The following is a 12,628-nucleotide window of genomic DNA, read 5'->3' on the forward strand; positions in this document are numbered from 1 at the left end:
AAATCAGACAGCAGAGGCAAGGGATACTGAAATTTGACCGTGATTTTACTGAGAAGGCGGTAATCTATACAGGGTCTCAGAGAGCCATCCTTCTTGGTCACAAAAAAGAACCCTGCTCCCAACGGTGACGAAGACGGGCGAATATGCCCTTTCTCCAAGGACTCCTTTACATAACTCCGCATAGCGGCATGTTCTGGCACAGATAAATTGAAAAGTCGGCCCTTAGGGAACTTACTACCAGGAATCAAATTAATAGCGCAATCACAGTCCCTATGAGGAGGTAGGACACTGGACTTGGGCTCATCAAATACATCCTGGTAATCTGACAAAAACTCAGGGACTTCAGAAGGAGTGGAAGAAGAAATTGACATCAAAGGAACATCACTATGTATCCCATGACAACCCCAACTAGACACAGACATTGATTTCCAATCCAGTACTGGATTATGAACCTGTAACCATGGCAAACCCAACACGACAACATCATGCAAATTATGCAACACCAAAAAAGGAATATCTTCCTGATGTGCAGGAGCCATGCACATGGTCAGCTGAGTCCAGTACTGAGGTTTATTCTTGGCCAATGGCGTAGCATCAATCCCCCTTAAGGGAATAGGACTCTGCAAAGGCTCTAAGGAAAAACCACAGCGCCTGGCAAACTCCAAGTCCATCAAGTTCAGGGCAGCGCCCGAATCCACAAATGCCATAACAGAGTAGGATGACAATGAGCAAATCAGAGTAACAGACAAGAGAAATTTAGGCTGTACAGTACTAACGGTGACAGACCCAGCGAACCTCCTAGTGCGCTTAGGACAATCAGAAATAGCATGAGTGGAGTCACCACAGTAAAAACACAGCCCATTCTGACGTCTGAATTCCTGCCGTTCCGCTCTGGTCAAGGTCCTATCACATTGCATAGGCTCAGGCCTCCGCTCAGAGGACATCGCCATGGTGCACAACTTTGCGCTCGCGCAAACGCCGATCAATCTGAATGGCCAAAGACATTGATTCATTCAGACCAGCAGACGTGGACCCCCACCATAACATCCTTAAGGGCTTCAGAAAGGCCCTTTCTGAAAATTGCTGCCAGGGCATACTCATTCCATTGTGTAAGCACAGACCACTTTCTAAACTTCTGGCAATATACTTCTGCTTCATCCTGACCCTGACATAGAGCCAGCAAGATCTTTTCTGCCTGATCCACAGAGTTAGGTTCGTCATAAAGCAATCCAAGCGCTAGGAAAAATGCATCTACATTAAGCAATGCAGGATTTCCTGGCTCAAGGGAGAATGCCCAGTCCTGCGAGTCGCCACGCAACAAAGAAATAACAATCTTTACTTGCTGAATGGGGTCACCAGAGGAGCGGGGTTTCAGAGCAAGAAACAGTCTGCAATTATTTTTGAAATTCAGAAATTTAGATCTATCCCCAGAAAACAAATCAGGAATTGGAATTCTAGGCTCTAACATCGGATTCTGAACTACATAATCTTGAATACTCTGTACCCTAGCAGTGAGTTGATCCACACAAGAGGACAAACCTTGAATATCCATATCTACACCTGAGTCCTGAACCACCCAGAGGTTAAGGGGAAAGGAAAGACAAAACAAGCTGCAAAGAAAAAAAAATTGACTCAGAACTTCTCTTATCCCTCTTTTGAGATGCATTAACACTTTACGGGCCAGCTGTACTGTTATGGACCTGGTGGTTAGGAGCACCCGGAATGACCTGATGGTTAAAACGTAAAACCTGGGACAAGCTCTGAGGAGGTGGTAACTCTACTGACCGCAATCCCTAATCCTATCACACACACTAGAAATAGCCGTGGAGCGTACCTAACTCTCCCTAGACGCCTCTTCACAGCCTAAGAGCTAACTACCCCTAAAGATAGAAATAGAAGCCTACCTTGCCTCAGAGAAATTCCCCAAAGTAAAGGTAGCCCCCCACAAGTATTGACTGTGAGTTTAGAGGGAAGTGACAAACACAGGGATGAAACAGATTTTAGCAAAGGAGGCCGAATCTTCTCTAGATAGACAGAGGATAGGAAAGGGAACTGTGCGGGTCAGTATTAAAAACTACAAAAACCACGCAGAGTGTGCAAAAAGACCTCCACACCGACTCACGGTGTGGAGGTGCAACTCTGCACCCCCAGAGCTTCCAGCTAGGAAGGAAATATCATAATAGCAAGCTGGACTAGAAGCATAGCATGTACTGAGAAATATATTCAAAAACCAATGAACAACAAATGAACTAGCAGGGACTTAGCTTCTGCTGGAGTAGACAGGTCATCTGAGAAATCCAAGAGAGATCTGAACCAGTACTGAGACATTGACAGCTGGCATGAACTAACGACCTGGGCAGAGTTAAATAGGGAAGCCAGCAGAAGCAATAAGCGAGGGCAGCTGAGAAAGCCAACCTCAAAGATCAGCAGTTCCACTCAAAGCCACCAGAGGGTGTCCAAGGACAGAACTCACCAAAGTACCATTCACGACCACAGGAGGGAGCCCGAGAATGGAATTCACAACAGCTGCCATATGGTGCACCACTTTGCGCTTGCACAGGCGCCGATCAATCTGAATGGCCAGAGACATAGACTCGCTCAAACCAACAGGCGTGGGAAACCCCACCATAACCTCCTTAAGGGCTTCAGAAAGACCCTTTCTGAAAATTGCTGCCAGAGCATCCTCATTCCATTTAGTGAGCACAGACCATTTTCTAAATTTCTGGCAGTATAATTCTGCCGCTTCCTGACCCTGACACAGGGCCAACAGTGTTTTCTCACCATGCTCTACAGAGTTAGGTTCATCATACAATAATCCGAGCGATTGAAAAAATGCATCTACATTAAGCAATGCCGGATCCCCTGGCTCAAGGAAGAATGCCCAGTCCTCAGGGTCACCACGCAGCAGAGAAATAACTATTTTTACTTGCTGAGTGGGGTCACCAGAGGAACGGGGTTTCAGAGCAAAAAAAAATTTGCAGTTATTTTTAAAGTTCAAAAAATTAGTTCTATCCCCGTAAAACAAATCGGAGTAGGAATTCTAGGCTCTAAGGCCGGAGTCTGAACAACATAATCTTGAATACTCTGTACTCTTGCAGCAAGCTGATCCACATGAGAAAACAACCCCTGAACATCCATGTCCGTGCCCAAATCCACCCAGAGAATAAGAGGAAGGAAAAAGACAAAACAGACTAAAGAAAAAAAAAATGGCTCAGAACTAGTGTTGAGCGATACCGTCCGATACTTGAAAGTATCGGTATCGGAAAGTATCGGCCAATACCGGCAAAGTATCGGATCCAATCCGATACCGATACCCGATACCAATACAAGTCAATGGGACTCAAGTATCGGACGGTATTCCTGATGGTTCCCAGGGTCTGAAGGAGAGGAAACTCTCTTTCAGGCCCTGGGATCCATATAAATGTGTAAAAGAAAGAATTAAAATAAAAAATATCGCTATACTCACCTGTCCGACGCAGCCTGGAACTCAGCGAGGGAACCGGCAGCGTTGTTTGTTTAAAATTCGCGCTTTTACTTGGTTACGTGAAGTCCCGGCTTGTGATTGGTCAGGGCGGCCATGTTGCCGGGACGCGGACCAATCACAGCAAGCCGTGACGAAATTACGTCACGGCTTGCTGTGATTGGTCCGCGTCCCGGCAACATGGCCGCCATTAACCAATCACAAGCCGGGACGTCACGGGAGGCTGGACACGCGCCCATTTTAAAAAGCGCGCGTGTCCAGCCTCCAGTGACGTCCCGGCTTATGATTGGTCACGGCGCCATGTTGCCGGGACGCGGACCAATCACAGCAAGCCGTGACGAAATTACGTCACGGCTTGCTGTGATTGGTCCGTGTCCCGGCAACATGGCCGCCATTAACCAACCTTCCGTGACGTCACGGCTTGTGATTGGTTGCGTCTCCCATGTGACTGCGACGCAACCAATCACAAAGCCGGGACGTAATTTTAAAATCCTTAAGGACCTGAAATTACGTCACGGCTTGCTGTGATTGGTTGCGTCTCCCATGTGACTGCGACGCAACCAATCACAACGCCGGAACGTAATTTTAAAATCCTGAAGGACCTGAAATTACGTCACGGCTTGCTGTGATTGGTTGCGTCCCGGTCACATGGGCGGCACGCAACCAATCACAAGCCGGGACTCACGTAAAGGAAAGAAAAGCGCGAATTTTAAACAAAGAACGCTGCCGCTTCCCTCGGTAAGGTGCAGGCTGCGTCGGAGAGGTGAGTATAGCAATATTTTTTATTTTAATTCTCTCTTTTACACATTTTTACATTAATGTTGTTTCGATACCGATACCCGATATCACAAAAATATCGGATCTCGGTATCGGAATTCCGATACAGCAAGTATCGGCTGATACACGATACTTGCAGTATCGGAATGCTCAACACTACTCAGAACTCTTTTTCTTTTCCTTCTTTTGAGATGCATTCAGCTCATTTTTGGCCAGTTGTACTGTTATGGTCTGGTGATTAAGGAGCGACATGCGACTAGCTCTGAGCAGGTGGTAACTATACCGACCGCAGTTCCTAATCTTAACACAGACACTAGCAGTAGCCGTGGGATGTTCCTGTCACTCCATGGACACCTCGTCACAGCCGGAGAACTAGCTACCCCTAAAGGTAGAAACAGGAAAGCTATCTTGCCTCAGAGAAAATCCCCAAAGGATAGGACAGCCCCCCACAAATAATGACTGTGAGAGGAGAAGGAAATGACATACGTAGTATGAAACAAGATTTAGCAAAGGAGGCCACTACTAGCTAGACAGAATTAGTACAGAACAGAAAACTGTGCGGTCAGTAATAAAAACTAGAAAAAGTCCACCGCAGAGAAATGCAAAAATCTCCACACCTGACTAAAGGTGTGGAGGGCAAACTCTGCTGCCCAGAGCTTCCAGCTTAGCCAAATAGATCCATACTGATAAGCTGGACAAATGAGCAAAACATAGAAAATGCCAAACAACAAAGTCCACAACAAGTGAACTGCAAAAAGACAAGCAAGGACTTAGCTTTGCTGAAATGGTCAGAGTGGCAGGGAAATCCTCAGAGAGCCATGACTCCAAGCTCAACAATTGACAGCTGGCATTGAATTAGGGATAAAGCCAGACTAATATAGCCGAGCCATAAAGACGATCAGTGAAAACAGCTGCTGATGCTAAATCCAAGAAGCAGCCATACCACTCAAAACCACAGGAGGGAGCCCAAGAGCAGAACTCACAAAAATGCTACTTATAACCACCGGAGGGAGCCCAAGAGCGGAATTCACAACACCCTCCTGCCCAGGCTTCCTCTCTCTGATGTCACCAGCCCTCCTAGAAAACCTTGCGCCCTCTGTGTGATGTCATCTCTCCTGCCCAGACTTCCTCTACCTGATGTCAACGCTCAATTTAGAACCAATGTAATTTTAGGTGATTTTTGTAAGAAAACCTATTAGGGAAGTTCTCTGTCCTTTCTCTGCTAATGAGGGATCTGGCACTGGAATCGATAAAGTAGATGATGTGTCCCAAAAAGCGAGGCATACCAGACGCATATTACATTGTGATATGTCTAAGGCTTTTATGGTTGGGATGAAAAAGAAAACAAATGTTACAGTTATGAAAATGCAAAAAAATCTACAAAAAAATAGAAGGAAATGACATGAACCACTGCAACAGTGGATGGTGGAGGTACGCAGACAATGAAACACCAAGTGTCTGAAGTCCATAATTCATCTGGAGCTTCTGCTTTCTCAGAGTAGACTGCTCCGAGGACAGTTCTTGTTACAACTCCCAGACAACATGCTCATAGATAGGGACCTATTTAGATCATGGGACCTGACTTGGGGAACATTTGGATCCATCTTAGTCTTTTTGATTGGTTGTCAAGACAATGGAGGAAACAACAGCTCCAATTATCTATGAGCGTAACACAGCAGAAGAGAAGAATGGCTTCAGTTTGCTTTATAATTTGCAGAAATTAATGAAAAATAAAAACTACTGAAGTTCTCGCCCCCGATCCGAGAGGACTAAGCTATGTGCATTATAAAGGTGTAGACCGGGAAGTCTCTCCATTGATGGGTAAAAGAACTGAAGATATATAATGGTGGTGACAGAAATCCTTTTATGCCCTGCAGATGTGGAGGTCATGTTTGCCTAAGAACTGTGTCTGAATTGTGCTTGAACTGTGATTTATTGCAAAGACTGTGAATTGCCATTTGCCGCCAAAAATTCCCGCCAAAACCGCCGCCATTACAGAGCCACGAGGAGCGCAGGAAAAGAAGGGTGTGCCATGGGAGGAGACTACCAAAGTGGCGCCAGAAGCGACGACCACCCCCTACGACTACTGCTACGAAATGACGACATACCCAGGAGCCAAGGGGGACCGCCCCCTGATTTGCAACGGCGGGAACCAGGGCAAGAAGGAGAACCACCCCCAGAAAATGGCGGAGCCATGTGCATGTGCGGCTGCCAACCTCGAGGTAGTGAGGGCGACCAGCGAGTACCTGAACGACGACAGAGTGATCCAGGACTCTCCCCGCCGACCGGAGGCGGATCCAAACCCACCGCCGCTGGAGGATCCGGACCTCTTGGAACCGCGGGCGGAGGGGCCGAGTCAACATATCCCGAACGCGGAGCTGACCACAACGAAGAAATGGAAGTCGGAGCTGTGCAGGAAGGTCGCATTGGAAGACCAGTGGTCCGAGCCGCAGCCGATTCCAGTGTCCTCATCAATGGAACAGATCGACATCAGTGGAACCACATCAGACGTAGGTATGGAAAGCACCCCTGCTCTACCGACCGATCCTGCTCCCGTGATCGCTCCCTGGCCCGAGAGTGACCGATCCCCTGCCACTGAGCTTGTCGTGGTAGCCCCTGACACCTTGGAGAAAATAGTGCCTCCGTTACCAACAACTATGGGAGAACCACTAGACGTGAGCTCTGAGGGGGTGATCTTTAGATGGGACGCTCCAAAGATTAGACCGGACGGGTCCTGACAAGAAGGAACCTATATCGCTGCGCTCACCTGGGAGCAGTATAAACAATGCCTAATTTCGTACTGGAAAAACAGAAAAGAGACAGAACAAAATGACCCACCAAAAGTACCAAAACCAAAGGCCGAACGCGGAAATAAGAACTTGGTGAAACAAGGGACTGTACTAGCCTTTCACCCGAAAAGGGGTTGGGGCTTTATACAGGAGCCGGGGCTACCAACTGAAGTCTTTGTTGCCAGCTATGACATGGAGGTCCAATTCCGTGACGGTTATCGGAACCGAATCTTACGCAGAGGGGACCAGGTGACCTACACCCGCCATCGGAGTGCGCAAGGTTGGTGTGCTCGGAACGTTAAGTGGTGTGAATCTACTGTAGCGCCACCCGCTGCCCTGACTACGACTAACTCTGAACTGACAAATCCTAACACTACCACCACTGTGTGCATTATTGCCGCTACTGAACTTGCCACCAAAACTGACATTCGAATCCAGACCCCTGGTGATTTGACCGCACCTGAGAGACGACCCAATGATATTGACACCGCATCAGACGAGAACACTGGATCAAAGCTTCCCCGGTCAAGAAGTGTTCATTACCGACTGATGTCTTGTAACCTACTATGAGAATAAACCTCGGGGAACCAAAGACTGTAAATAGTTAACTGTTTGTTTTCCTGTTTCCTGCTGCTAAAAAAACCCGTCTAGGGTTATTCTTCTTAAAGGGATCCCTTAGTTTACCCGGGATCCCTATTGTTTCAAGTTAAGTTTTCTGCTTTTTCTAAAAGACTGCCGAATCATGGACGGTGAATGATTCACAAACTGTTGCTGTATATAGTTTGCACCTTTTTAAAGGTGCTCTCTACTGGTTTTACAAAGAAGAGCTTTTTGAAGAGACTGTTCCTGATTACAGCGTAAGGCAATGTGCACACGTTCAGTATTTTTCGCGTTTTTTTCGCGTTTTTTCGCTATAAAAACGTGATAAAAACGCGAAAAAAACGCTTACATATGCCTCCTATTATTTTAAATGTATTCCGCATTTTTTGTGCAAATGTAGCCTTTTTTTCCGCGAAAAAATCGCATCGCGGAAAAAAAAGCAACATGTTCATTAAAATGCGGAATTGCAGGGGATTCCGCACACCTAGGGGTCCATTGATCTGCTTACTTCCCGCACGGGGCTGTGCACACCATGCGGGAAGTAAGCAGATTATGTGCGGTTGGTACCCAGGGTGGAGGAGAGGAGACTCTCCTCCACGCACTGGGCACCATATAAGTGGTCAAAAAAATAAGAATTAAACTAAAAAACAGTCCTATACTCACCCTCGATGTCTTCCCGCCTCCACTGCACGCTGCCGTTCGGTTCCTGTAGCTGGTGTGCGGCGAAAGACCTGCCGATGACGTCACTGTCCTGTGATTGGTCGTGAGCGGTCATGTGACCGCTCACGTGACCGTGACGTCACGGAAGGTCCTGTGCGCACAGACCAGCTATAGGAAGAGGAGCCGGACGCCGCTGAGGAGATGTCTGGGTGAGTATAAGCATTTTTTTATTTTTTTAATTATTTTTAAACATTCTATCTTTTACTATAGATGCTGCATAAGCTGCATCTATAGTAAAAAGTTGGTCACACTTGTCAAACGCTATGTTTGACAAGTGTGACCAACCTGTCAGTCAGTTTTCCAAGCGATGCTACAGATCGCTTGGAAAACTTTAGCATTCTGCAAGCTAATTACGCTTGCAGAATGCTAAAAAAACGCGAAAAAAACGGAAAAAAAACGCAAAAAAAAAAATGCGGATTTCTTGCAGAAAATTTCCGGTTTTCTTCAGGAAATTTCTGCAAGAAATCCTGAACGTGTGCACATACCCTAAAAGTTCTTGCTTTAAAGTAAATAACTGATTGTTGATTGTTTGCACTACCTCAGAAAAGACGATGTCCCTCTTAAAGGGAATGTTCAATGTTGCACTTAGTCTAAAACATGATAATGTTGCCTTAAAATAGTTAGATAGTAATAATGTTTTATATAGTAATAGTATATGGCTAGTAAGTTAGTAATAAGAAATGTTTGATAATGTACGTTAAATAAAAGTGAGGATAAGAGAGAGTTGAAAGCTGAATTTTAATAAAGTGAACCCGTAGGGGTTAGTGAGTCCTCTAGAGAGCCATAGATAGATGGTTGACAGACTTTGCACTTAGAGAAAGAAAAATGTTAAATTATTGTTATAGCACTTAGTATTTAATAGATAGAATACCTGTATGGGTAATTGGTTCCATAGATAGATAATAACTGTTTCCAATTTGCTTTTGCGCAATGTAAATATGTTCTTGTTTGTAACGTTCAAGTGTTCTCACCTCCCATAAAGGGAAGCATTGTTATATTTACTTGTTTACAGCATTACAAAAAATTTGTATGTCTTTTGCTAATATGTATTGTTGTTCTTCTTTTCCCAGTCCGGTAGTACTGGATTTAACGGGGGGAGTGCAGCGCCCCAGAGTCCTGGTCGTTGCAGTAATGTCGCTCTTCCACCAGGGGGAGTGATATTACGTCTGATGGTACTAAAGGAGTTCACCTGACCAGGTATCTCAGTCACACATTAAACTTCACACTCCGGCCACCAGGGGGAGCAAAGGGTCCTATCTATTAGGCCACTCCTCACACACGGGTAAAACTGGGGGTTGGATAGGAAGTTAGGGAGAGAAGCTGCCTGGGCTTCGACGAGACAACAAGTCGGGAGCCGCCTGGGTTAGACCCAGAGAGGTCCTGTCAGGGGTGGGATCCTGACAGCGGCCTAGCACGAGATAGAACGTTATGGAGCTGCGCCTGCACTTCATTGCGGCGGCATCCTAAGAAAGGACACGAAGCGGAGTATATTGTGGAGAAGTGAGAAACGAGATCACAGCACAAGGAGATAATACCAGGAGGAGTTCTGCCTTAAGATCGGGGCAACATCCTTCTGAGGCGCGTAGCCGGTGGCCGGAACACCGAGGGAGTAATAGGCTCTACGCATTACTTCAGAGACCGGCAGGACAGTTAATTCCAAGTTGGCTGCCCAACCTTTAAACCTAATGAAGACAACAGAGGCAAATTGTGGGAGAGGGGCGTCACTAGGGTTCCTATAAAATAGCTCCAGGCCTACCCCGTCATACAGGTTGTCCTATCCATACCATCTGGGGGACGGAGAGAGCGAACATCAGAAATATACACGACAGTTGTGAGGACTATCCTGTGGTGCTCAGCAGGGAGGTACTACAACACCCAGGCGCTAGTAGGAAGGCTACTGATTTCCACCTGCAAAGGGAACTCTGGGTGTGCCTTCGGACTGGCCGGTCTCAGCCAACCCTGTGAACAGTGCTCTGGATTGTGGACGCTGAAGTCTTCAGTAAAAGGTAAAGAGACTGCAACCCTGTGTCCTCGTCATTTACTGCGCCCTACACCATTACCATCTACTCTACTGGGAAGCCCTGGGGACACACTTCACCTGTGGGAAGGTTTACCATCTAGCTGCCATAACATCACCCCAGCGGACCCCTCAGCAGCGTCAGTCACCCTGACCAAATACCACAGGTGGCGTCACGAACACCGTACAAACTTCACCTTTGATTGGATGCCCCTCAGAAGGGCCACGGACCGGGTCGGGCCACCGTGACATCCCCAAGACCGAGACAGAGGGACCCAGTACCGAGTACCCCATTGCCCTACACGTGGGGGCGCTCCATATTCAAAGGATGACAGGTTCATCACAAATGTAATATATTCTGACTCTACTGATAGAAGTACCCACCATTAATTATGGAAGTGTGGTGAGACATTGCGTGGGACTGTTATTTGGTCACTATACGGAGGGATTCTTTGTGCACTGTATTATTAGTGGGGCTAAACACCATGGACCCCCATCATCACACACACTTATTGGTAAGGTTCAGCCACTGGGATCCACATGTCACACACTGGTGAGATTGGTTAGGTTATGACTTCGGCCTCCTGGGACATCACCCTCACTGATTGTTGGGGTTCATGCATTTACACCTACCCACCAAACACACCAATTAGTGAAGTTCAGTCCACAAGACCCAGACTGATGCCATGTATGGACCTCAAGAGAATGGACAACAAACAGGAAAGCTTGGAATGAATGAAGGTACACGAAGGAGGAACACGAATGATTGACTTACTCAGGTGTAAGACCAGAAGAGCCAGTACACAGAATCCCTTCATCTCCTCGTGCTTTGTCTGTGCTGCTCGGATGCATAAATCATCTTCTTTCAGATTTTGGTTATATATTTTTTTCACAGAGCCAGGAAATTGTTGAGGAAACAGAAGTTTCAAAATACAAGAAGCAAATGACGCATCGAGGATGAGTGAAGAAACCCTCGAAAGGCCATAGCTGAAACCGAGACAGCACAGGAAGCGGCATCGGAGGAGTCTCCCCCCAACTCAGTCCTGGGGTGAAGGTGTACGATCATCACCATCACTGCCCCTATAATAAGACCTAGTGTGTATTCAGTTACTTTAATGCCCTCTGAGCTTTACTTCTGCTCAGTTACAGCAATATAACATTGTACCCTGATGCATGGCTTAGGCTGGTTTCACATGTGCGTCTGTGCACGCAGCGTACGACCCGCATACATCCGCATACATCATGCTTACCTATCTTTAACATGGTGTACGCATGGACATGCATTTATTTTGCGGTGTGTGGAGGGGCACAGCGAACGCAACACGTTGCATTTTTGGAAGCATCAAAAATCAGTCAAATAAGCGCAGGAATGCACATGCGGAGGAGTGCATTAAAAACACAATGCTGTCTATGGGAACACATGCGTATGCAAGGTCATGTGTACGCATGCGTGAGCATGTCCAGGAACTGTTTCGAGAAACGCCCATGGAAACATGCCTTCCTGGAAATATTGAACACGTGCATAAAAAGCGCAAATGCATGCAAAAACACATGCAAACGCTGCGTTTTTTGCCGTCATTTGTACACTGATGTGAATAAAAAGCGCAGCGTTAGCATGTGTTTGCATGCATTTTTGCATGCGGTTGCGGATGATACGCTGCGCATGCGGCGCGCCCCCACACCGCCGCAGGGCCGAGGGGTACCCGGAGCCGGGCCTCTAGTTCTCAGTCTCGGGGTTGTCACGGTGGCTAGACCCGGTCCGTGGCCCTGTCCGTCAGTGGGGGACGTCCGGTGTAATAGGTGGTAGTAATGGTAGCGATGTAGCGGTGCGGTTGTGGGGTGTAAGTCGCGGTAAATAACGAGGACACCAGGTTGCAGTCTCTTTACCTCTTTACTGGAGATCTCTGAGTCCTCAGTCCAGAACACGGTTCACCAGGCTGCGCAAGTCCGGCCGGTCCAATGGCACCTCCAGAGTCCTCCTCTCAGGTGGAAATCTGTGCCTTCCTTCTTAGCGCTATGTGTTGTAGTCCTTCCCTGCTGTGCTCACGGAAAGTAACCCCACAACGGTTGTGTCTGTTTCTTAAGTTCCCTCACAACTCGATTTGATGTTCCTCTGTAATCCACCCCTTCCCTGTATTCAGGTTGGAATGGCACCCGTTTGTCAGGTAGGCCTGGAGTTCTTCCGGGACCCTAGAGTCGCCCCTCTCCCGCAATTGCCCCCCAAGACTTCATAGGTGATATGTG

At 47.1% G+C, this 12,628-nt stretch overlaps 1 protein-coding gene across 1 annotated transcript in view; it reads right to left on the minus strand.

Annotated features, from left to right (window-relative positions):
* LOC143793648 (uncharacterized) overlaps nucleotides 1-11,289 on the minus strand; it is a 134,783-nt gene extending 123,494 nt beyond the window's left edge. Inside the window, exon 1 of the mRNA XM_077280708.1 lies at nucleotides 11,160-11,289. Coding sequence (XP_077136823.1) covers nucleotides 11,160-11,202 — 43 coding nt within the window. The 5' untranslated portion in view covers nucleotides 11,203-11,289. The remainder of the gene's footprint in view (nucleotides 1-11,159) is intronic.
* Nucleotides 11,290-12,628: the final 1,339 nt, after the last annotated feature.

Source organism: Ranitomeya variabilis, chromosome 1, assembly GCF_051348905.1.
Source record: "Ranitomeya variabilis isolate aRanVar5 chromosome 1, aRanVar5.hap1, whole genome shotgun sequence".
Classification (NCBI taxonomy): Eukaryota; Metazoa; Chordata; class Amphibia; order Anura; family Dendrobatidae; genus Ranitomeya; species Ranitomeya variabilis.